General features: G+C 35.0%; 1 protein-coding gene across 2 annotated transcripts; it reads right to left on the bottom strand.

Moving 5' to 3' along the window:
- Positions 1–1,819: 1,819 nt before the first annotated feature.
- Positions 1,820–26,712, bottom strand: pex7 (peroxisomal biogenesis factor 7). 2 transcript variants are annotated; one of them, XM_081379087.1, is made up of 11 exons: positions 26,658–26,712; positions 26,306–26,423; positions 26,172–26,229; positions 25,543–25,693; positions 25,377–25,454; positions 24,257–24,365; positions 16,811–16,917; positions 13,958–14,071; positions 11,507–11,562; positions 7,367–7,466; positions 1,820–2,575 (listed from the first exon to the last, which is right to left on the bottom strand). In XM_081379087.1, the coding sequence occupies exons 1-11, from the start codon at positions 26,685–26,687 to the stop codon at positions 2,510–2,512; spliced, it is 987 nt and encodes a 328-aa protein (XP_081235213.1). In that variant the 5' UTR covers positions 26,688–26,712; the 3' UTR covers positions 1,820–2,509. The 2 variants fall into 2 exon arrangements, with proteins under 2 accessions (XP_081235213.1, XP_081235214.1); XM_081379088.1 differs by having other exon boundaries at positions 26,650–26,696.
- Between the last annotated feature and the right edge of the window lie 1,006 nt (positions 26,713–27,718).

Here is a 27,718-nt window from a genome sequence, read left to right as displayed (position 1 = left end):
ATATAAGCATTTCACCTGGATTTTAAAACTTTTTTGTCAATATAAAAGTTAGATTACTATGGAAGCTTGTTTCCACCACAGAGTAAAACATTTTAAAAGATAATTGCGACTTTTTATCTCACAATTGCGAGTTTACATCTAAAGATATAAAGTCAAAATATATAAAGTCAAAATTGCATGAAATAAAGTCGCAATTGCGTGTTATAAAGTCAGAATTGCGTGAAATAAAGTCGCAATTGCGTCTTATACAGTCAGAATTCTGACTTTTTTTCTTGCAATTGCAACTTTATATTACGCAATTCTGACTTTATAACACGCAATTGCGAGATATAAAGTCAGAATTGCATTAAGTCAGAATTGTGAGATATAAACTATTCTGAGGTAAAAAAAAAAAAGTCCCCTTAGAACTTTTTTTCCCCTTAGAATTGGACGTTATATCTCACAATTGTGAGTTTATATCTCACAATTCAGAGAAAAGATGTCAGAATTGCAAGATATAAACTCGCAATTATAAGTTATAAAGTCAGAATTGCGTGATATAAAGTCGCAATTGCGAGGAAAAAAAGTCAGAATTCTGACTTTATAAGACGCAATTGCGACTTTATATCTCGCAATTCTGACTTTATATCACGCAATTGCGACTTTTTTCACGCAATTCTGACTTTATATCTCGCAATTCTGAGATAAACTCACAATTGTGAGATAAAAAGTCGCAATTATCTTTTAAAATGTTTTATTCTGTGACGGAAACAAGCTTCCATAGATTACAGGGACACTTGGGAAGATATCGAGTTTGCCTAAGGAGGTAACCATTGGAACAGTATCTAATTCTTAACGTAAAATTTGAAATAGTTCTATCTTTTGATATGAGGGTGAGTAGTTAATGGCAGAATTTTCATTTTTGGGTGAACTAAACCTTTAATTAAGTGGGTTAAAAAAATGTTTTGTCTTTTTTTATATTAAGTTCAAGAAAGGTTGTTTGGCTGTACGAGAACCGATTGCGTGTCTAAAATTTTCTGTACAGTCAAACTCCCTGAAAGTGTTTATATAATTGCCACACCAGCTTAAGCTCTGAACATGGAAGCAATATCTAAAGTCACAGTTTGAGCTTCACAACTTTCTGTTTACAATTTCAAAGGCTTCATATCAGTTCTGGTGATTCAAGGTCATTTGGATAACAACAAGCCATTGGAAAATCCTTGACAGCCACTATACAACTTGGGATTATATTAATATATATTCTGAAAGTACACTGTCTTTTATTGTTGAAGCCCAAAACTCACTTGAAGAATAAAGGGGATTGGGCTTTTTCGAGGTTGTGGAATGCCTGACATCAGATGTGTTTTCTCCATTGAAATATTTAAATCTCAAATGAAAACTTGTTGTCTTATGGATTTTAATTATTGATATTTGGAGCTTTTTATTGTTATGTTTGATGTTTTCTTTTTTTAATATCAACTGTATCTTTTTATATATATAGCCCTTTGGTCTGTAGTGTAGTTGTAAAAAAATAGACTTGATAAAATGCTACAAAATTTGGTTATACTTTATTTTAATGTGTCCTTGTTACAGTTTAATTATGCATTTAAGTACTGAGTAATATTAATGAACTACATGTACTTACTATAGGGTTAGGGTAAGGAAAATTGGTTGGTTTACGGTTAGTTGCATGTAATTATGCATAATTTATAGCTATTACTACAGTAACTATATGTAACATCTGTAACAAAGACACTGTAAAATAAAGTGTTACCCAAAATGTATACATGAATATGATACTCATTCAATACTACGGTATATACTAAAGTACCATAGTATTACTTGATAATTACTTTTAATTACATTACTTTTTTTCTTAACACTATATCACTGTTATACCTCTAAATGCTTGTATACTTGGCATTTCTATTCCTAAATTTTGCCCCAAGTAAAATATATCAAACAATATTCTCTATGTGTCTCAAACTTTGATATGATATTCACCTGTTTGTCTTCTGCAATCTAAACTGAACACAGTGCTGAAAGCAATAATAAAAATATGAATTAGATTTTTAACAAACCAGGCTAATCATTTGAATTGAGTATGATTCAATCTCATTTGATTGAGAATGAAAAATTGCATTGATTTATTAATATCAGTTTACCAAACTGGAAGCAATCCGGTAGGGAACAAAAATACGTACTACATAATTTACCAATGAGCTTTAGACAACAATAAGGCACTCACTGTTCAAGGTAAACTCCCTTAGTTTGATTTTACACTTAAGAAACACTATAATAACATTACACTCCTGAAAACGAGCAGTTTTCACACTCGATGACAGCATGAGATTCCCCGTCCTCTGTACTGCGCTCCCGATGCAATGATCCTGATCCGTCCCACGGGTTCTCCTTTAATAGCGTCATTAGGAAAACCGCAGTGAAATCTTGGCAAACTCTGCACCTGTGATTAAAACAGAGCCGTGACTCCCCCGTGCCTAGCGGACCCATCTTTCTGGTGCATCAACTCTTACTGGGCGGCCAGGCATGAAGGGGTGAAGACTTTTACAGTCTCATCCCAAGAGCAGTCCACAACCTGTAAAAAAAAAAAAAAAAAAAAAAAAAAGGGAAGTCACACAATTAGAATGGCATCCATGTAATGTAAAAAATCTGATAATTAACTAAGGACATTAACTCTCTCCCCGCCAGCATTTAAAAATTAAAGTTGCCAGCCACCATCAGCATTTTTTCCAAAATATTTCATGACAGAACTAGGTATTTCATTGATTTGATTATAAGGTTTAATATAAAAGGTTAACATGCTTTAATGTTCAAAAAACACATTATTTTTCACATGCTGTACATTATTGCAGCTCCTCTATTCCCAATCTATCTGAAACACGCTGATTTCTACAAAGCCCTTCCAAGGCATTTAGAGCCTGATTTGGATTCTGAAAATGCGGATGATCTATCGGAACCAACTTTGCAAGCACGACTTGAGCAGAACATTTGACAGTGATAAGTAGTCTTTTGTGTACTCTTCTAGGTTCAGGAAGATGTCCTCTGTAAAATGAACTGTGCACAAGCAAACATTTAGATTGTACTGGAACAGCTTTATTAATAAATCTGAACCTTTGAGAGCAAAAGCTACTTTGCTTTTGGGTGGGCATTATACTAATATTTCACTTTGTGACATAGATGTTTGTGGATGTAATATCTGGACTTGAGGTTTTAAGATGGATACTGGTATGATGGCACTGCATAACTGGTTACAAATTTAAAAGGGTAATTTCATAAGAACTGAAATTCTTTATCTTTTTAGATAAAAGTGCTTGAAAATAACATTGATAAATTATCACTGTAGGTCAACAGACTTTACTAATATTACAAATGGACATCAGGGAGAGGGAGGGGGGGGAGAGAGAGAGAGAGAGAGAGAGAGAGAGAGAGAGCACCCTTGATATTGAGAAACAAAGGGATTTCTATGCACATGCTGCTTTACTGAAATGCACAGTAATGATGTTCAGCCAATGATTTGCTTGGAATGGTTTGTTTCTTTTGATTCTGCTTCAAAGACTTTTTAAAGCCTCTCCTTTTGAGCATGTAAGGAATACAAGTGCACAAAAAATTGCTACCGTACCATGTACAACTCAACAAAGAACCTCTGTTATGTTTTCCTCATTACAAATCGTAATAGAAATATCAAGACAAATTTAATAAGGGCAGCTGACATAACATGGACATGTTTTTTTCAACTCTCTAACTAAAAGGAAAACAAAAATAATTCCCTGGACTAGAATAGAATGGACTGGAATAGATTTTAAGGAATAGAATAGAAGTGTGAAACACAGTGTGTCCTATGACAATATGAAAGTGATATAGTGACGCCAAAGCAAAGTTCCGCTCCCTTTATTGCAGTCCTTTTCTCCATGTCTCATTACTCCAGAGCGCTCCAGCAGAAAGCCTGTGTGACTCACCCATTGAGGGAGAAAAGTCCTTCATTAATTACTTAACTGCAAAATGTACCACAGAGACCGAGTGCCAGAGAGCATCCCACAGTGCAGAAAAACCAGATGCAGAGAGTGAGGCGGAGCAGGCGCGAGGAGTGAACGGGTGGTCAGCTGATAACACAACGTTCAATATAACTGGAGGCAAGAGAGCAAGAATGTGATTCAGAGCTCCGTTCTTCTCATCTGAGGAACAATATCTGAGTACAGAATACATGTCCTCTTTGGCAGAAACGTTCTAGCTCCTTGTCAAAAGGTACAAAGTATGATGCATCACCTGCTGTGGGTGAAGATGAAGGTGGCTTTTTCTCAAGAACCTCTTACAGTATAATTATACTTCACTTTGTTCAAAGGCAGATGTACAGAGGTTCAGTGCGGAGAGCAAATCTGAGCAGAGGTGATCAATCAAACTGATATGAATATAGTAAGGTATGAGTATAGTAACCATATTTTCAATGAGAAGTCTAAGTATGTGCATTAACTTTTGATAGACTGATATATCAGCCATTTGAAATAACTGAAATTGACCTATAATCAGGCCTGGTTAGCCAGTAAAGGACACTGGTCGTGTTAAAAATGTATATGCGTGAGTATTTAACAATGGCTCAGACTGATTTGTGGGTTTGGATATTGGCCTTGACAGCACCTATGAGCAGCACGAGGTGTGTATGTGCGTGCGTTTGTGTGTACGGTTGGCAGAGAACAGGGAGGCTGCGGTAGAAAAAGCTCTTCACAGTTCTTGCCCTCGTCTTGCAGGAACAACCCACACCACCTGCAGCCTGCCAACAGCTGCACTTACGCCCCACGCCGAACTAACAATAAGAGAGAACCCATACATACAGGATTTTCCAATCCTGCAATTTTGCTGACACACTGCGGTCCATTTTTTGTGATTTCTCTAGTTGCGCGCTATTAGTATAAGAGACTCATCACGTCTTGTAAGAAACTCACAAAATGGGCAAGACATCTAAGTGAGCTTAAAAGCTTCCCAAATTTGCATTCTGATTGACAGGAAACTCTACATTACCAAAATGAGATGTGAGGGTAATGGCAAAGCCATTATATCCTGAAAATAATGTAAATAACTTTCAGGATGCTTCGACGGCACAAAAAAGAATCTTTAGACCTTGAAACAGAAGCTCAAACCCAAGATGTGGATTTTGATAAATAAAAAACTACATAAATTAATAATCAAATAAAGTAAAGTTTTATTTACAAAAAAAAAAAAAAAAAAAAAAATATATATATATATAAAATGTTAAAAGAAGTCTCTTATGCCTTGGTGAAGGTTGCATTTATTTTATACAGTAAAAACAATAACATTGTGAAATATTAAGATAACTGTTTTGTATTTTAATTGAATGTATTAATGTCATTTATTCCTGGGAATCATTACTCCAGTCTATAGTGTCACATGATCTTTCAGAAATAAATCTAATATGCTGATTTTGTGCTCAACATTTCTTATTATTACCATTGTTGAAAACTTTGGAAACTGTGATACATTTTTCACGATTCTTTGATGAACAAAAAGTTCAAAAGAACAGAATTTATTTGAATTAGAAATCTATTGTAATATTATAAATGTCTTTGTCACCTTTGATTAACTTAAAGCTCCCTAGTGTAATAAAAGTAATCTTTTTTTTTTTTTTCAAAAGACAATTCTTACCCCAAACATTTGACAGAATACTCTAATCAACATAAAAATACACTGAACACGCAAATATTAGGTGGCAGTGGCACAATGCATTTTCAGTTAGATTTATAACAGCTTACTTTCCAGTACTGCCTAAAATTAAATTACCTTATGACTTATTTCTCTTGACTGCATACAATTAATTGAAAATCAATCAAACAAATCTAATGCATCATGCTCCATGTAAAACAGATGGAAAGAAAGACCTTTATATTTACAGGCTTCAAAGAGGGTCTGAGGTGACTTATAGTTTGCAAGAGCTTCAATGCTAAATCTGAGAAAAAAACACGGTGGAGCTGAGGAGAGGTTTGCTGCAGACATCTCGTGTCAGCTCAGTGATGGCTCATTGACTGCTCTGACTTTCATTCATCAGTGTGAGTGCTGACGTCAGACAGGACCAGCTCCCCAGAGGACAGCGGCCCACATCTCAATGAGCTGAGTGCTCAGTTACTGTACGTGACCGATTCTATGTGCGCAAGGCATAGAACCTCTCCACGGATGAATGTTTTCCGCAACAGACAAGACATCTCAGGTGAAGTGAGGTCAACAGACCAGGCCGTACAGTGAGGGTTAATAAAAAGTAATAGCTGCAGATGGAGTCATGGAAATATTGATTTAAGTTTCTCAATTACTGGTCCATCAGAAAAGATGTCATTAAATTGCAGGTTTCGCAAAAAAACTAAAACAATTACCAGAGATCACAAAAAGATGACAGAAAGTTAGACTATGATATAGCCTAAAGATAATATTGTTGAGCATTTTGGAAATACGTATATCATTTATAACTTATATTTTATGTGTTTGCTCTGAAATGGCTAAAAATGCAGAAAAACAGTAATATTGTGAAATATTATTACAATTTAACTTCTCTATTTTTTTTATATTTTAAACATACTTTTTTGTCACAAAAGATCACAGAAAGCAAGACTGTAAGATATAGTATTAAACAAGCAGATCTCAATATTGTTCAGCCTTTTGATGATATTTGATATATAACTTATATTTATGTATTTGTTCTGAAATGGCTAATTTTTTTTTTTTATTTGATCAGAAGTACTATACATTTTAAACTAACACCCACTGGAGATTCAAGTAGATTTTTTGCATTTAATTTATATATATATATATATATATATATATATATATATATATATATATATATATATATATATATATATATATATATATATAAAAATTAGTCCAACAACTAAATGAACACGCGAACAAATTATATTTCACTTTAATTTATATTTACCAATATAAAAAAAATTGTCAATAATCAGCAATATTTACCTACATATATTTTAATAGATCATTGTAATACATGTGATGACAAGTTATGAAATTATTTTTTGATCACTTAAAATGCACATACATTTTTTGCACATAATATTTTTTACGTGCCATTTTTTTGTATTACAATGTGCCATTTTTGGACAACTTAAGCTTACAGTCCAAGGTTGCTCGGAGCCTTTTTGCTGGTTTACTGAACTTTCTCCTAATATTAATTTCCTTTTTTGCCACTTATTGAAAGGAGAGCATGGGAGGATACGTCTGGATTAGGTGGAATGAAAATGGGAGCTAAACTGGATTTGAACCCAAGTTGCCTACAGTATATGTGCACTATAGTGAAGACTGAAGTCAATAAGTGTTGCCCCACAGTAGTGTGTTTTGGTGAGTTTACCTGGTTGGGGATGTGAAGGTTGAAATCCAGGCCACACACGAACTCTGAGTGGTGCTCCAGTGTCTCCAGCAGTGGTTGGTTCTTGGAGTAGTCCCAGAATCTGTGGACGCAGAGCAGCAGAAGGCAATCATGCTAATTGAACGGCCGTTTGTCTTTTCTGAAAGCCCTGACGCAGCCCTGGCTCACCAGGCCCCGACTGATCCATTCAGCAAATGTAATTAAATCACCTCTCTGGAAAAAAACTCCCTGTCTAAAAGAAAACATTAGGCAGGCATTAATACTAACATTGCCATAGAGCAGAAGTGAAGGATATTATTTATAAGCACAGATTTTCACCCACAGTCAGTGCAGAAAAATGCAGATGACCAAATCCAAATGAAATACAACTACATAGAGTTGCACAATTAAGCGTTAAAAGATCGCAATCTCGATTCAAACACCCAAGCATTGATTCGGCTAGATGTCTATTAAACCTTTGAGAGATACGATCACAGCGAACATCCAAATCTGCATTGGGGCTGCCTGCAGTTTTCAGGTATAAAATAGCCACACAGTATCATTATTTCTGTGTAAATAATTAAAATGATCACAGAAGTGCTGGGATAAAAGTTTATAGTTCGGATATAAATACTGATGTTTATGGTAGCGATCAGTATAGATTAAATCACCTTTTGAAAGTAACTCGAAGCTTAAAAAAAAAGCATCAATTACATCGTTACAACAGTAGGTGGCAACATGTGACTATGTATTTGTAATTGAATTATTCATTCAAGACATTTGTTCAAAAAACACTGATTCATCCAGTAATGGTAGTCTTTATGAGTGAGTCATTGAATCATTCATTCAAACTGAGTAAAAAAAAAAGATAATAATTCAAATGAATTAAATATTTTTATATAGACTGCAGTAATTACAATTTTGTCAGAACCTCTATTAATTTACATGTTATTTAGTTTAGATGTCTATTCAGAATCAAGGGAAAATCGTAATCTCTTATTTTGTTTATTTTGTAGTTTGATATTCAGAACGCTGATATCTGTCGTACTTCATTTAAAGCAATGCATCAACCTAAACAAACTGTTGTCATTGAAAGAAAGAAAAAAGCAGAGAACAATACAGCTAAACCAATATCCCAGCCTAATTAGTTGTTAAATAACACACAGAAAGACAATTTTCCTTCTGTACAGCACCCCGTATTAGCAACTGCCATCATAGCAACTCAGAAAAGCCAGCTGTCATGTATGAAAGAGGACACCTTATCTCCCGTAAACGAAACCTGACAGAAAAGAGACTGGGTTAAGTAAACAGCTAGGTGTGTGTGGCAGCAGGTGGCTCACATGTTCTTTTGAACACAACCCCTTCAAAAAGGCTTTGTATTTAAATAAACACACTTTTCTCTTTAATGCAAGGGAACAAAAATTCATGTTGTTCTGTTCCTCCTGCGGAAATCACTTCTGGTAAATTACCTCACGGTCGGTATCATCACAGTTTACTCTGAATGTAAAACTAATTAAACGACACCTTAGTCAAGTATGAGTGCCTTTCCTATTCAAATAGCAAATTTCCTGTAATAATTAGAATTGATTTCTATGAAAGCAAAACCACAAATACCATTTCTAAAGCAAATTAGCTATAATTAATCTTAAATGAACTGAGAAAATGACAACAAACTAAAAGTTTAACAAATACAAAATTTTCAATTTAGGTACAGTAATACTAATTTAGCTCCTTGTGCAATTTGTATATGGCCATTCACACTGACTGCAATTTTATGGAAAATCTGATCATAAATTAGATGTATTGCAACAAATATTTGATTTTCCCACTGCAAAAGACAAGAGATGCAAGCGCAATGGTCAAACACGTATGGCTTATATGTGTTTATATAAAGAAACAATAGAAAAGTAGCGCAGTAGAATGGAAATACGCGTTCTGTGTTAGCCGGCCCCAACTCAAATAAGCACTCGTTACAACTGATGTCTGCAGAAAAGCATCTCTGAACACACAACACATCAAATCTTGAAGCAGAGGAGCTACGGCAGCAGAAGACACACCGGTGACACTTCTGTCAGATGAGAACAGGAAACTGAGGACACAATTCACACAGGCTCACCAAAATTGGACAATAGAAGATTGGAAAAACGTTGCCTGGTCTGATGAGTCTTGATTTCTGCTGTGACTTTCAGACGGTAGAGTCAGAATTTGGCGTAAATAACATAATAGCATGGATGTAATTTTTTTGGGGATATTTTCTTGGCACACTTTGGGCCCCTTAGTACCAATTGAGCATAATTTAAACATCACAGCCTACCTGAGTATTGATGCTAATCATGTCCATTCCAGAATGTACCCATCTTCAGATGGCTACTTCCATCAGGATAAAGCACAAAGCTCAAATTAGCACATGCTAGTGAGTTCACTATACTCAAATGTGCTCCACAGTCACCAGATCTCAATCCAATAAAGGACCTTTGGGTTGTGCTGGAACGGGAGAGTCACATCATGAATGTGTAGCCGTCAAATCTGCAGATTTGCAAATATATATATATATATATAGATAGATGTTAATTGAATTTTAGCATACGGACTCTCCCCACAACACACATACACATACATTTATTACCATTATATCAGCTTTTTGGATGCATGAATAATTTAATACAGGTTTCTTTCTTTTGTTTTTACTAGGGAACTGGGTGGTATAAAAAGGTTTAGATTATCGTACTACAGAAATTCGCAGTGTTTTTTTACAGATTGGCCGGCTCATTTAGCCTCCAGGCTTAGATAAACAATGTTTAAACAATAAGGTGACTAGCATCGATGGAAGGAAAATCAAACTCGCCTCTAATAAGACCACTGCTCAATGTGCAAGTCAATTCTCATTTTAAAAGCTTGTCAGCCCAGATAAAGTGCTCTCTGCAATCTTTCTCTAACAGCCACGGCAAAGATCAGTTGTCACTTTTTAGGGACAACAACCATCCATCCCTCTATCAATTATGGGGCTCTCACAACAGAACAGACTATCTAAGGAATGGAATTTTCAGTTTTCAAAACAAGTTAAGCTTTATTAACAGGCTGTCAATTACCACAGTCACATGTCCCTTAGTATATAAAAAAAAAAAACAGAAATGTGTAGCAGTATTTTTGTTAAAGCACTTCATTTTTATAAATTATACAAATTATGTGGTAGATCTTCATTGAACCTGGAACATTACTAGATGTCTGGCAGGAGCATAAAGGCATACAAATCATGAAATGCAATATCAGTCTTCTGTTAACTATAGTACTATAATTAGTATGTTCTTCAAAGGCCTAAAAATATCTATCAGACTTTATCACAATTAACGGTTATTAAGACTCAGGGTATATTTGTATAAAACTAATTTGTGGTTCCTTTATCAAATTGCAGCTACTAGGCAGCCAGCAATCTTGGAAATAATGAAACCAAAAATTGGCTTTTGCTTTACAACAGTGATTTCTGCTGATACGTCCTTGACGGTCCTATTAATGATCATTCTCCCAGTGCAAAAATGCAATAATCTCCACGCTCAATAAAAACACAACCATGCACTAACAGAATAAACCCACTGCAAAAGGAAATAAAACAGTCTACCCTGAAATGAAATCAATGGCTTTTACAACCCCGTTTGGTGGCAATGAGATCAGTTCTTCTGCAACCGTGCCAGCAATGCAGACTTCACCATTCATCCAAAGGCCACTAGGAAAGATGATCTGTCCTCAACATGGACGAGTAGATTTGAATAGTTAAGGGAAAACTGTGGAAAGGTTCTTTAGAAATCTTACTGTGTTTTTGATGGAAGACACATCATTTCAGTAAAAAGAATCTCAATAATCTTTTTCTTTAAGTGCTCAGTGTAAGATTGTAAACAGATGTAATTTCTTTGTGAAGAAAGGAAACTCTCACAGGAAAGAGAGAGAACAATAACATAACCAAAAATGTACTCATTGTGGCTGAGTTTAATTCATCCAATCATACAAGAGTAAGTTCCAGTTCTCCAATTTGCTAGGACAATTTTGCACTAGTTTATAGAACTGTATATAAAAAAGTAGCAAACATGCTGTTGGGTTGATAATCAGAAGAACAGAACAGATGCATCTGTGGTCAAACATTTGGCTTACCTGACTGTGAAGTCATATGAGCAGGATGCGAGGACGGTCTTGTAAAATGGGCAGAACTAGAAAGGATGGACAAATGAAAGAAGAATTAATATACAGTGGCTGCTGGACAAAAAAATTTGATGTGCACACTGATATCTTTATCAATGAACACTGCATTAAAATGTAATATTTACACCAAAGCTGAATGTGGCCCAAATCTTTTCATCATTTGGTAGATATAAACAACAAAAAACACTCAGAATGTGTTCAAATTTCTGCTTTAATATTTGTTCAGTTTTCAGAGTATGCAGTAAGTGTCACGGTCATGTTCAGTTTCTGTCTTGTTTAGTTTTCAGTCAACGGGTGGGTCTCAATCAGCTCCCCAGTTCAGTAATCAGGAAATTGGCCATTTTAAAGGAACACTCCACCGTTTTTGAAATAGGGCTTATTCACCTTCTTTCCTACATTTAGATAGGTGGGCAAATGCATTTTTGTCTCAGTGCATGCATTGTTTTAGTTTGACAGGGTCGGCGCTAGCTTAGCTTAGCATAATGAATGGAATCCTTTGTTGCCAGCTAGCATGTCCTGAGTAAAAATAATATAAAAATAAAAAACCCACCTAATTACTTCTTGTGGCCTGCGTATTCACAACAGGTACAAATAGCAATGCAGATTAACACTAGGTGATTTCCTAGGCAGATATTGACTTGTATATTAAGGACTATATTAGGGGGAAGCACAGGCGAAGCACTGCTACTTGGGCGTGATATCTCTGCGCCCAAGTTGCAGTGCTTCGCCTGTGCTTCCCCCTAATATAGTCCCAAGTCAATATCTGCCTAGGAAATCACCTAGTGTCGCTATTTGTACCTGTTGTGAATACGCAGACCACAAGAAGTAATTAGGTGGTTTTTTTTATATTTTTATATTACTTTTACTCAGGACATGCTAGCTGGCAACAAAGGATTCCATTCATTATGCTAAGCTAAGCTAGCGCCGACCCTGTCAAACTAAAACAATGCATGCACTGAGACAAAAATGCTGCATTTGCCCACCTATCTAAATGTAGGAAAGAAGGTGAATAAGCCCTATTTCAAAAAACGGTGGAGTGTTCCTTTAAGGGCACTGAAACGTTCGCTGCCTAAAAAAGTCCCACAATGCCCCATGAAAACCAAGGAGCATCGATGCTCACTATGTTCCCTTAACTGAAGTTTTGAAGCCCGAAACATAAATCACGTGAGCCAACCCACTACACATAATGATGATGTCATTAAAGTACAAACCATTATTTAATAATATTTCAGCATAAACACATCGCTAGACAGGTAATGAGCTAATGAACATAGTTCATTTGCAGCTTACAAGCAAAGTATTTATAATGTATTTTAAATAACAAACAAATAATGTCAGAAAGATATCAGTTCTCATAAATACCAGTAGTGATCATAAATACCAGTGGTGATGTTGTACAATGAGGACATTGTCCTGTCGTCGGAAACAGAGTCATCAGTATCCCAATGTGTAGTGAGCCACGTTCCTAACTGTCCTTGCTAGCAAGCTAAAATTATTTGATCAACTTAGGTCTTGGAGATCTATATTCACATCACAAATATTGTCATTACCCTACAGGAAGAGTTTTTTGATAATCTGCAGAAAAGTAAATGTGAAAGACAAGGAATGAACCTCTTCGTCACTGATACAGTATAAGATGACATAATAATAATAATATAAAAAGTGTTCATTTAAAAGCTATTTGATATCATTATATTCAGCAACACACAATCTCACGCTTCACAGCCCTCCTCTATTCCCAGTGTAATAGCAAAACTCTGTGTTCGTAGCTCCTTATTTCACACATTTCAGCATTACCTGAAATCTGAGAGCAAAACCATTCACTTGAAACAGTTTGTGATTTCACCCTGACCCAGCTCCATTTGGAGATACAAGGATCCTCAAGGGGCATAAAATCAGATGGAAGGACTATTTGTGTATGTTTTGTTCACAGGTTTTGCAGCAGGCTGGTCAGGTGCAAAGTGCACTGAACTCTTTAATCGACATAATTGCTGACTGTTTGAACACTCACGCGCTCACATTTTCTCCAAATCAATTACACAGATCCCTAAAGATAATCTGTTTATATACGGAAATCCATAGCTGTCACATACAGTACAGAAATACGCTTTGAGTTTCACACAGACAGAAGCCGCAGCAAGCCTCATTAATGTTCAACAGACTTGTTAAGTTAATTTAAGTCAAAGCAATGACCAAACTAATGTAACATTGAACGCAGATGTAGTAAGATTCTTCACCCTTTATCCAGCGGAATATTTCAAACTGTTTTGTGATGTTACCCGCTTTACACAAAGTTTGCATGACCCTTGAAATCACATGATTCAAGACACTCTTCTGGAAGAAATTAAGACCAGCTTTTGAACTAAAATACAAAAAATTAGTTGGCCATCCAACTAAAAATACCTTTACTCTGCGGATGGCGTAAGAATGGCCCATCATTTGAGCTAGAGGATTTCGGATGTTCCGTAAGTCCCACACTCGGAGACTGCAGTCCACGGCTCCAGTGACCAGAACATTCTGAGAACAGAATAGAAATGAGAGAAAAATTACATAATTGAAAGACAATATGAATGGAATTAAACACTACTGCACACCATTTAATTTATACAGCATACTAGGTTTTTTTATAAATACTATGTGCAGTACACAGTATGCAGTATACATTGTTGGTCACATGACTCCACTACATTACATGCTTAATTTAGTCAGTGGAATTTAGTAAAACACACAAGCTTGGAGTCACTAAGATTTTTTAAAGATATCAATACTTATTAATTTATTTTCAAAAGTGACAGTAAAGAAGTTATATTTCAAATAAATTCTGTTCCTTTGAGCTTTCTATTCATCAAAAAATCCTGAAAAAAAAGTTTCCACAAACAATTCGATAGATTTCAACACTGATAATAATGAGAATTGTTTCATAAGCACCAAATGAGCATATTAGAATGATTTCTGAAGTATCATGTGACACTGAAGTGCCAGTGCCACATCACCACATGAATAAATTTAAGGTAAAAACATATTAAAATAGAAAAAGTTCTAGTAATATTTCACAATATTACAGTTTTTCAAATAAATGCAGCCTTGGTAAGCATAAAAGACTTCTTTTAAGAAATAACAAAATCTTAGTCACCCCAAACTTTTGAACATTAGTTTACGTTAATACTTTAAATGATTTGAATACTTAAAAATAATCATAATCTTGTTTGACCCTCTGGGCTTCTTCGTATTATAGTCACACTTAGCTTCCTCCCGCCTGAAAACGGGCGAAGCCTTAAAATCTTACTTTACTTTTTCCCAGGATAACCAATCAAATATATTTTTGTTCTATAATGTTTTCTGATTATTATTTAGAATTTTTGGAATTTTTTATGATACTTTGTATTAATTATACAATTTTTATGAGCTATTTTTTCCATTAGAATTAATATATATATATATATATATTTTTTTTTTTTTTTTTCAATAAATGCAACATTGCAGGCCTGCAGTGCAGGCCTAAAAAAAATTTTTTTCAAGTGAGAAGAGCGCCATCTAGTGGCTTCAAAATGTATTAATTTGTGTCATGTCCTATAACCGCCTATAGGCGGCCTATAGCTTTTTTATTTATTTATTTGATTTATTCCCATTCGGAAAGAAAAAAAATTATTACTAAGCAACCACTGAATGGAACAACACAAATTATATATCATTTTAAAGCTTAGGATCTCAGCTTTTAATGCATCTAATTACATTTATTAACTCCCAACGAGTGCTGAGTAATCCCTCTAAAACCAAGTGTACCGCCAGCAGGCGCCACCTAGCTGCGAAAATATTCTTTACCATATTTGTAAAAAATCTTGCCTTGATTAACACAAAGTTGATGTCATTTGAAAGCTTAGAGTCTGAACTTTACAGTGAATGTATCCACTTTGAAAAACTCTTAAGTATTGCTGAGTTATTTGCTGATAAATAGAATTTTTTATTTTTTCATAATCTATAAAATAATGTACTGCAATGTGTCAAAAACATCATACAGCTCATGAAACATTCTCAGATAATTGAAAATGGCACTTCATTTTTTACAGCATATTATTACAATTAAAATGAGCCCAAAATTAACATAATCTATTGCTTTTATGACAAGATATTCTTCATGGAGAAAAAATTGCCCATGAGGGGGTGTCAAAGACTGTACAAAAAGGCTATCTCTTTTCCAAATGCTGTAACTTTTGATTCCTTTATCCAAAAATTATTATTTTTTTATCCAGATGCAGCTAACATGTAGGGGGACTTCACTAAAAAAAGAATTTTCCTCCTACCTTATTTCCTTCCTGAGTTATTCTATGACAAATAAGAAAGATATGCAAAATCATAATAAAAATTGGCAATTCTTGGCAGGACAATGTCCAAATGTAATGTAATTTATATTTAAAAAAAAAATGTAAAAAGAGTTCTTTCAAACGATACCTACCTTTTGACTCTCCTTGCTATAGTTTTGGAGTTATTATGATTATATAATTTTTATATAGTTTGGGGCACAATTTGCTGTTTCAGTCTTACCAGTTCATTTCTCTCTCTGTGTGTGTGTGTGTGTGTGTGTTTGTGTGTGGGTGTGTGTGTGTGGGGGGGGAGGGTGTCTTATTTGCACTCTTGATGTTTTAGAGTGTCACCCCTTCATTGCTGTACACTTTTTTTCAGCACAGTGGCTGATCTGTAGCTTGTACCACCAAAAGTTTTTCTGAGTTTTCCTATTTTTTCGGATTTCCCATTCATTTCCTATGTCGCCCGTTTTCGGGCGGGAGGAAGCTAAGTGTGACTTTTTTTTTACGACCCTTTAACAAATCAGAACCATCTCCTTGATTTTTTTGTGTGTTCATATATGTAATAAAACAAAAGTCACCAAGTTTCACCCCCATCCGATGAAGCAAAAAAATTCAACAATTCGAAACGTTCAAGTCCAGAGGGTTAATGTGCCATTTGTCTGATGATTTCCTCAAAAGTATATAACTTTTTCTGGATACAGAACATGTGCAGTAATATACTGTATATTCTGAAAATTGAAGAAATAGCAGTATATCATTTTGAACATACCTCATTCCTGAACAGATGCATAGGAAAATATTCATATGACATTATGTCTATGTTCCGTAAGTGCTCTGAAACACTTCGGTACAACGCCACTTAAATATATATAGTATCATAAACTGTGCTTTGAAACTCAAATCCCATTTGTGCCCACAGACAGTCAAAGAACTGAATAGAGGAAATGCTCACCTGGTCGTATTTGCACCAATCACAGCTGAGGGCTTCAGCCCTGTGTGCAGGAATGGCCAGCCGGCAGGATCCCGCTTTCACATCCCAAACTCGCAGTGTCCCATCCCCTATAGCAACAGAGATGAACATCAATTCTCAAGCGTCCGACCTTTAAATCTTATAAAAAGCCACAAAATTTCACATATAATTTCCCAGTTTGCGATCTCAGCAGAATCCCCTGAACCATAACATTCATTTCAAGGGCCACTTGCACTCGGCGTGAATGAACCCAGGGCAAGGGCGCAGAGGGAAATGTCACTGGCCAGTCCTCTGTACGCTGCACAAGCCACAGTTTCTAAAGGGAATTTCTCGTCATATCTCTTTTTACACCTTTTATCTTACCTTCTTGCAGTAAAAGTTCCAATCATTCACTTTTTAAGTATAAATGTAGTACTAACAGCCTGGTGAAAATTTTTCATATGATCACTAAAACCACAGGTCCCACTTTGAATAACCTATGTTCCAAAAATACATAAATAACTATATATCATGCAGAAGCTTAAATCATTAAGTATGCACCACATAAACTCATCATAACCATATTAAAGCATATCTGGAAAGCTCACAGACAATAATGAATATTTGAAGTTGGGATGAAACTGAAGTTGCGATAGTCTTTTCTTCCATATTGTTCTATCCAAGAGGGAGGGAAAGCTATTTTGATTAAAGATTATGAGGGCACATGAATTAAAAAGAACATTATATGCACATATAAGTCATTTATAATAAATAGTGCAATATTCCATAAAGAATAAGAATTGTCAGTTTGGATTTTGTGGTGACCATTTAAAAGTGTGCTAAGGAAAGAATGTATATTATTATTGCGAACAAACTCCTAAAGTATTAAAATTTTTGGTATGCATCTCATCATATACCATTTGCAGCACAAACATGAATGATACCTCAAATAGCAACACGCTTGGTATCACACAAACCAAGTCTGGAGTAAATATGATAAAAAAAATACTAAGTACGGCATCAAAATACATTGCATTTATTGACGATTCAATAGGTCGCCATTTAAATGAATAGCCCTACTCTAGTTAATTACATCTCAGGAGACTTATGCCAATGACTATTGTAACCCCTATTGATTTGATGATCTGCAACTGATGGAATAAATAAAAGTCACTCTGAAGTGCGACCCGCAGGGAGTTCCTGCCTGAGCTGCGCAGTCACAATAAATTAAGCCTATCCCATAAACACTTTAAAGTACTCTAGGAAGATTTAAACAGAGTGGTGTTTTTGTATCATGATATACTGCAACATGGTTCCATTTTCCATTTTAACATTGTAGAATCAGGAAAAAGGGTCAGAGAATCTAAAATATGGGACCTATAGATATGAATATGATTTTGTTTTTTTGTAATTTGATAGTTTGCTATGTCTATTGCCTACATCATCTATTTTTAAAGATATTTTTCAAATGCTATTTATGTATAGATTTTATGACTTTACCCTTGTCACAGATGCAGACTTTGATTTTAAAATATGAAAAGCCACCATCAAAATCTTACATTTTTTAAATTATGAAAATGTTAACAAAGAGTAAACCTGTTTTCAGCAAATATTGTGTGAAAATAATTTATTCAAATCCTCAGCTAAGATATTTAAATCACAATGCCCCACCACTCCAGCTCGAAAAGCTGATGAGAATGTGTCAGAAAACATCACAAACAGGGCCTCAATGTGTAGGAGGCAGCTTGTAGATGGAAATAAAAATTGTTTCAAGGTTTTGAGGAAAATTAATTACGTCAATATTTCAATGAGCTCAAGTTTAACAATAACTTTGATATGTGGTCTGCTTTAGGCACTTCTATCTGAATCATAGCGGAACAGATCTCTTACTGAGATTGTTGGCATGCAAGCGTTTTGCATTAAAGATTTCATTGGCATCCCCGTCAGAGAAGCCAGGGCTCCTGCTATCACTGCATTGAGTGGGAGGAGGTGAAATCTCTGATAAGGGAGGTGCTGAAATTGTCTCTTCAAAGCAGAGCGGCACTTGTAGGCCCTGTTGAATACATTATCAGATGACATAACAAAATAGGAAATTAAGATTAAATTAACATTAAAAGTAAGATTTAGACTACTATATACACACAATTCAATATAAGCAATATGTACATATATATTATTACATTTTAAAATGTAATTTATTCCTGTGATGACAAAGCTGAATTTTCAGCATCATTAACCACATGATCCGCCAGAAATCATTCCAATATGCAGATTTGCTGCAGAAACATTTATTTTTATTATCAGTGTTGAAAACAGTTGTGCTGCTTAATAATTTTGTGGAAATTGTGATAAATCGTGATTTTTTTTTTAATTAAATCTTTTGTAGCGAAATAAATACCTTTACTATCACTTTTGATCAATATATAATGTGTCCTTGCTGAATAAAATTATTAATTGACTGACCCCAAATCTCAATGAATAAAATGTATTTAATATATATAAAATTGATTTAGACCCTAATATGAAATATCATAAGATTAAGAGAGAATTTTATTATTGATATTTATTTAAATATTCATACAATGAAATATGTCAAAATTATATCACACAGCATGATTTAGCACATTCTGTGTATTTTTTTGTCTCACCAAAGACGTGAAAGCTATGGAGTCATGTGGAGGTACTGACGTCAGTGTCCATGCAAAGACTGGTCACACTGAAATACCAAAATACCAATTTGGCATTTGCATACTGAAGAGACATAAGGAATGTAACTTTCTGCAAGCCTGATGTTTATACATAAACTCTATCAGAGTCACAACCGGCCCTCTTAAATCTTGCTGAGGCGGCATTTCATGGAAACCGCTTGTCCCATGATCACATTCGGCCAGAGGCAAACCAACACTGAGTGTGGGCCCCAGGCAAAATTAATCAATGAGGCCCTTTTTTATATATGGTGCTGGTCATATAATTAGAATATCATAAAAAAGTTGATTTATTTCTGTAATTCCATTCAAAAAGTGAAACTTGTATATTATATTCATTCATTACACACAGACAGATATATTTCAAATGTTTATTTCTTTTAATTTTGATGATTATAACTGACAACTAATGAAAATCCCAAATTCAGTATCTCAGAAAATTACGATATTACTTAAGACCAATACAAAAAAAGGATTTTTAGAAATGCTGGCCAACTGAAAAGTATGAACATGAAAAGTATGAGCATGTACAGCACTCAATACTTAGTTGGGGCTCCTTTTGCCTGAATTACTGCAGCAATGCGGCATGGCATGGAGTCAATCAGTCTGTGGCACTGCTCAGGTGTTATGAGAGCCCAGGTTGTTCTGATAGTGGCCTTCAGCTCTTCTGCATTATTGGGTCTGGCGTATCGCATCTTCCTCTTCACAATACCCCATAGATTTTCTATAGGGTTAAGGTCAGGCGAGTTTGCTGGACAATTAAGAACAGGGATACCATGGCCCTTAAACCAGGTACTGGTAGCTTTGGCACTGTGTGCAGGTGCCAAGTCCTGTTGGAAAATGAAATCTGTATCTCCATAAAGTTGGTCAGCAGCAAGAAGCATGAAGTGCTCTAAAACTTCCTGGTAGATGGCTGCGTTGACCTTGGACCTCAGAAAACACAGTGGACCAACACCAGCCGATGACATGGCTCCCCAAACCAACACAGACTGTGGAAACTTCACACTGGACTTCAAGCATCTTGGATTGTGTGCCTCTCCATTCTTCCTCCAGACTCTGGGACCTTGGTTTCCAAATGAGATGCAAAATTTGCTCTCATCAGAAAAGAGGACTTTGGTCCACCGTGCTTTATTAAATCCAGAGTCAACGCAGCCGTCTACCAGGACATTTTCAGAGCACTTCATGATTCCTTCATTTTCCAGCAGGATTTGCACCTGCCCACACTGCCAAAAGAACCAAAACCTGGTTCAATGACCATGGTATCACTGTGTAATTACTGTGTGATTTCATGTTATATTCTAATTTTCTGGGATTTTGATTTTGTGGGTTTCATAGGCTGTAAGCCATAATCATCAAAATTATAACAAATAAAGGCTTGAAATATCTCACGTTGCATGTAATGAGTCTATATAGTATATTAGTTTAAGCTGTTAAGTTGAATTCTTGAAATAAATCAACTTTTTGATGATATTCTAATTATATGACCAGCACCTGTATATGCATTTTATATGTTTTATATAATATATAAGATTTTTTTTGTTAATATATCTTCATTACCGATATTATTATACAAAATTCAAAAAGTAATCAAAACAGAACATCTAACAGAACATATTATTATATACAACATTATGTGCTTCTTTTTTTTTATTCTTTTTGTTTAATAATTATTAATCTTCACCTTTATAACAGAAGATACAATACAATACAACAATTTTCAAGATACAGTAAATCTTCAAATGTGTAACAGATTGTCACCTTAAAAACAGTCATTTGTGTGGTGGAACAAGCAATGCTATTTAGAAATATATAGTTAGCATCTTAATTGAATATTTGTTTTATTAGTTCATTAATTGTTTACTCAACTAGTTTAATGTAAAGAGCTGGATACTTATTACTAATGAAATAATGTCGACTACAGTAAATGTGTTGTTTAAAAGTGGACATTTCAAGCTTTATATAGATAGATTTCTCATGTCTGTGAGGCAAGTAGCCTATACGCTCTGTTTATTTTTGAGACGCGCTCCAGTTCACGGAGACCATGAAAGCGTTGTTTAATTTTATTTTACAAAAGCACAAAGTTTTCTTGTTATTGTGAGTTTACACAAAAAAAGTAGTTATTCATTATGCATTATTATTTTCTGTATGGCCAGAAATTGAGTATTTAAGTTGTTTCCACTGATTATAGGAAAATGCAAGAAATCGCGTCGGCGCCTCCATGTCATGCAGTGCGCGCTCCACACTCCGCACAAACACTTGGATATGCGCCTAATAGCGAACATTTATCTATGTTAAGGTTAGAGCGAGCGGCCATGCCCGACGGATAAGTCCTTTTTATGTTTAACAAATCAAATCATGCATTTGCTAAATACCGCGAGTAAGCGCTGCTTCAGTTTGAAAAAGGCTGCTGAGGAGAGGCTGTAAAACCAGGTAACGAGAGAGGGGCCCCAATAAGGGGGATGCGGAGATGTTGCTGCGTTTTTATATTAACATTCCTGATTGTTTGAATGATCAGCCCTCGGGAGCTCTCTTAAAATGCGGGGCCACAGGCAATTGCCTGGCTTGCCCAATGCCCGCCCTATTGCGACGCCTCTGCATTCGGCATTAGGTACTGGGATTTAGTATTGATTTTCAGACACATCTCATTACACACATGGTGTCAACATTTAATAGCAAAAGAAAAGGGTCCTCCATCAGCAAAGGAGTGTGATATTCTTACTTCAGCTCCTGAGGAGGGCTCAACTCAATATAAATGAACATGAATGAGATTTTATGCATATGATCTCTCAGGGAACCAAATGGGCTTCATGTGTGTATGTGGAATGAATTCAGGGGCCAGTTTTTAATGTCTGATGCACAATAAAGGGTGCTTGACTCCTTGTCACCATTCATGCATAAAATGCATTATAAATTGATGCATATCTCCACTTGTGCTCCATTGAATAAAAAAATTAAGGTTTGCAACGTCGTGAGGGTGAGAAAATGATGGTACAATTTTCATTTTTAGATGAACTATTCGTTTTAGACACTGAGACTCTGAGATCACATCAGCAGTGAGTGGGTGCAGGCCCAATGTGCTGCTGATAAGATCACAACAGAGCCGTTTGGAGCTGATGAACCCTGTGCTCTGATGGCAAAGCCTGCAGGTTTAGAGCTGCAATGTGGTCATCAACCCCTGATACATCTGAAAAAATGTGTGCTCATGAGACCCTTGTGAGTCTTCTTACACACATATACAGATCACTGTGAAAAGTACAAGCAAAAAATATCCAATATTACGCAATCATGATTATGCAGATCTATGAATGAATGTAATGTACTTTTTCCCAGAACAAAATGTATCAAAACTAGGGTTATTCAGTCGATTAGAAATTTAATTCTACATCAAAAAGCAGATTACTAATTCATATTAAATCTAAAAAAAAAGAAAAGAAGAAGAAGCACATATTAATATTTTTTTGTTGAGAAAACAGAGTAAGGGTTAGAGGGCATGGATAAAGGGATAGTTCACCCAAAAATGAAAGTTCTGTCATAATTTACTCACACTCAAGTTGTTCTAAACATGCATGAATTTCTTTCTTCTGTTGAATATAAAGAAAAACATTTTAAAAGAATGTTGGTAACCAAACAGTAGGAGAGAGAACTTCGTTCAAGGTTTAGAACAACTTGAGGGCGAGTAAATGATTCATCATTTTTTGGGTGAACTATCCCTTTAACTACATTTACTTTGGGCTATTTTCCTCATAATTAATTGTACTAAATTAACACATTCAATTTAAATTCAAAACTAAAGAAAAAAAGCGAGCTGAAGAGGATGATGAAAGCTCGCTGCTGACCTCATGGGGTGAATGATAGTACTGCATGATGAGGTGAATCATTTTCTTACTAGACATAATTAAATAACACAAGCTCAGTCTGCATCTCAATTTGTTTTTTTTTCTGTTAATTATATTGAGGGGAATGAGATTTTGAAATGGTGCTCTCAAAACACAAACTATATTTCCTTATTTATTGTAACTTATAAGTTGCGCTCTAGTGTATAATTTGCCTGCGATGCAATTTTAATGAGCCAAACATTGCAGCAAAATCAAAACATGGCATATACACAAACAAGCAATTTAAGTTTTAGGCATTTTACGACAGGGTTATCATAGGTATTAGGGTTATAATAGTATAAGTTATAATAACTAAAAATAAATAAAATACTTGAAATAAAATAAATGTTAACTGATCAAATAAAATAGACAAACTTGTTTTCTTTCAGCTATTTGCCAAGGCAACATTATCATTTAGTTTAATTTGATGTACTAAAATAACTAAAACTGAAATAAAAATAAGCAAAAATACGGACACATAAAAAAACGAATAAATTTTAAATACACAAAAATGACTAAAAATGTATCTAAAATAAAAATGGCCAATATATATATATATATATATATATATAAATCTAATTATTAATAAAATCTAGTTTCTTAATGATAGTAAAACAACACCGTTTCAAGATCCCAAGGTCCTCTCCCATCCCTCAAAATATAATTAGCAAAAAGACCCTTGAACTGGTAACCTGTCCTGATATAGTATAATACACAGCATATTTCCCAAAAAATTTAATCTACAAACTTGCATATGCATGTCTGATCAGATCACCCCAAGATTATATAGTATTTCTAGTCTGCATCCCAACACAGAGCAGCAATCCTTCCAAGCTTCATGGGAGAACAGATACAGCTCATTATCCTACCTGAGGCTGAAGCAAAGCATGCTGGGATATAAGGAGACCAGATGGTGCTGTATATGACACCCTCATGACCCTGCAGGGAGCTCACTAACTGACATCGCTCCGGATCCCACTGTGTGGAAAACAGGACAACCATGTAACATCATTAGCAGTATGTTTGATCGCTAATGCACATGAAAGAATGTTTTCATCTTTCTTTTAGAGGTTAAACAAATCTGTTTAATTTGGTATCCCAACAATGCATGAGTATATGGTTAGTTACATTTAATATTTGTATTTAGCATTGTTTAGTTCGGCATGAAGCGGAAGTTGCGATAGTCTTTTCTTCCCTATTGTGAAGTATATCTGAGTGAAACGACTTCTCGAACAAGAAATAACTGTAGGACAGGACTTCATTTTGTCCATCGGAAATTGTTGTGGTTTGCTATTGTTGTGACAGGTTGTTCTGCCCTCACACCGAAAAACACGTAATCAGAGAACAAAAGAGATGTTATGAAAGCTTGTTTCCACCACAGAATAAAAGTAAAAAAAGTACTTTTTATCTCACAATTCGAACTTTTTTTCCTCGCATAAAAAGTGGTGGAAACAAGCTTCCATAAGATGTTGCTGCAAGAGGGAGGGAAGTTATTATGATTAATTATTATACTAATTATAATAATAGTAATTATTATGATTGTATTTTGTTTTTAAATAATAATGATGTGCATGGAAAAATATTTATAATATATACTGCGGTATTGCATGAACTGCATTTATTTAAAATAAATGTAAATTAAATTTAATGTTCTTTGAGGTACACTTGTAATGTTCTAAACATCCTAATTTAGAAGTAATAGGATATTTGCTATTTTCCCTATCCCGTTTTGACCCTCTCTTTGAAACACTCCTCGCTACATGTGTGGAATGGTTTTGATAACACAGTTATAGTTATAGTTGACAGGATAACTGGCGGTGTTTCATGTAAATTTCATTCTTATATTCATCTTTTATCATTTCAGTAAAGTGAAAGTGCATATCAAACAATCTGTAACAGACAAAGCAATAGTGACACATGGAAAAAACATTATTACTGACACTTGTGGGTTTTGACATTACTGTCAACCGGACATAAAACTCCACTTACCACTTTAGCCGTGTGGTCCCAAGATCCTGATACCACCAGGTTCTCTCCCTGTGTCTGACTCCAGTCTACTGAATACACCTGTAAGGCCAGATGTTTTGCAGTCTAGAGGTTATGAAGTGCAGGAAGCTTTAACATGATGTTTTAGAAGTTAAAAGTGTGAACTGACCTCTTGTGTGTGCCCTTTCAGCACCTGCAGAAGACCTTGCGGGTTGGCCGTGTCCCAGATCTGCAAAGATCCATCACCTCCTGCCGTCACCAGCACATGTTCATTGTTCTCGCTCCACGTCACATCGAAGAGGCCGTTATTCCAGTCAAAACTGCCCATGAGACAAAAAGATACTAAACGATCAGTCACATCGCTGACTCCACTTTACACGGATGTACAATGACCTCAAAAACGTATGAATGTCAATGCATTCAAAACCAAAGTGTTATCTGCAAAGAAATGATTCTAGATGTTTACTGAATAATTTCAAATAATGATGATAATAATAATACATTATATTTTGCTCAAAGAAAACAGAATCCATTTTCAGGTCCAATACGATTTTGTTGCATTGGAACATTGCTTTCATGACAATTACGAAAACTTCCCCAATATTATTAGCCTAATTCTTAATGCAAAAAAAAAGTACATTTGTATAATACAGTTTAATTGTATATCATAGTAATATTTGTGGGATGATTTTCATTACTGTAAAGCAACATAATTTCACAAAAAAACAATAACAAATCTATGACACACCCTCATTTGCAGATGCTTTATTTAATTCCCTAAAAAAAAATGCAAATTACCTCCTCACAAGTGAAACATCTGCTTCTCTCTGCTCCAGCACAAGAAGTGTCCCACATCCTAAAAGACACAAAAGAGGTTTTCATTGGCATTTACGTCAATATCATCTAACCATGGTCATGCAAACTAATATTACCTGCTATTCCATAATACTGAGAGGAAGCACAGGCGACAGTAGAAGCGACAAAAGGTGAAACCTCCACCGCATATCCATGACGTCCTGGAGATTTAAACGACTTCATACTCTCTAATAACTAAAGTTATATAATACAGAAATAACAGCGCCTAGGTCATTGTACTATTGACTCTAAAGTCCATCAAATATGCAATCACATGTAATAATAACTTCTTTTATTTGAGGTAAAACGCCAAGCACTTGTCAATAAGTTCGATAAATTCCCAACAATTAATACAACAGTAGATTAAGAAATTAATGCATTTGCTAGATACACTCAAACGTAGCGCAAAACATGTGTGTACCCAAGTACCAGCTGTTTACTTCCGGGTTTTGACAGCATAAAGAACGCAACGCTGTGATTGGTCGGGTGAGGATGACGCCATCTCGGTCATTAGTTTAGTAGTTATGATTGTTTACATTAATATGCTATTTTTAATTTTTTTTTTCAATGTGGTTTTCTAAAATTAAACTTGATCAGAAAGTATTAAAAAAATACCATTCGCACGTATTTGCAAAAAACGAGTGACTGAATTTAGAACAAGTTGCAGCTTAAAATGATCTCGCACCAGATGGCAGCATTTCTCTGTTAAAGATCACTTTTTTTTTGCCTTTTCAGGTTTCACACATCTAATAATTTAAACCATTTTGTTGTAGTGTCATCATTAATGTAGTGTCACTACTAATGACACTTAATTTGGTTTTATGATAATAATTATGGCACTATGATATATTCCATAGGACTAAATGAGGCAATATTTTATTTACGTTATGTATATATCTGTAGTATTTACATGGTATTCCGAGGTATGTCAAATAATTTGTCAAGTAATATTTTACAGTACGTGCACTTACCTAAGAAAGTACTGGTTAATATAAGATAACCATCTCATGGGTTAAGTTCAGGTTTAGCAGTTAGGACCTAGTCATTATAATATAGGTAATGCATCTATCTATCTATCTATCTATCTATCTATCTATCTATCTATCTATCTATCTATCTATCTATCTATCTATCTATCTATCTATCTATCTATCTATCTATCTATCTATCTATCTATCTATCTATCTATCTATCTATCTATCTATCTATCTATCTATCTATCTATCTATCTATCTATCTATCTATCTATCTATCTATCCACACAGTATATATATATATACACACCATACATACACACATTATATATGAAATACTCCAGATAATCCCAAACAGTCAAGGTTAAAAAGTCTAAATGACTGTGTGCAAACTCACTGTGCCCTTGAGCCAAGAATATGACCTGTCTGAGCTGTGAATATCTATATGCTGCTTTTATCTTGTGGTCTGGTTTATGAAGCACATCTTGTAGTAGTAGCTAAACCATTTTCATGTGT

Source organism: Scardinius erythrophthalmus (assembly GCF_964197995.2).
Source record: "Scardinius erythrophthalmus genome assembly, chromosome: 11".
Taxonomy (NCBI): Eukaryota; Metazoa; Chordata; class Actinopteri; order Cypriniformes; family Leuciscidae; genus Scardinius; species Scardinius erythrophthalmus.
Note: the sequence above shows the minus strand (reverse complement) of the source record. Positions and strands in the feature narration are given on the sequence as shown.

What these genes read in the sequence shown, in the direction of transcription:
- pex7 (XM_081379087.1), bottom strand. Translation starts at nt 26,687, where the DNA reads ATGCTGTCAAAACCCGGAAGTAAACAGCTG. An exon ending in GATGTTTCACTTGTGAGGAG is followed by an intron (nt 25,694 to 26,171) that starts GTAATTTGCATT and finishes TCTCATGGGCAG; the next exon opens with TTTTGACTGGAATAACGGCC. An exon ending in GGGACCACACGGCTAAAGTG is followed by an intron (nt 24,366 to 25,376) that starts GTAAGTGGAGTT and finishes TTTTCCACACAG; the next exon opens with TGGGATCCGGAGCGATGTCA.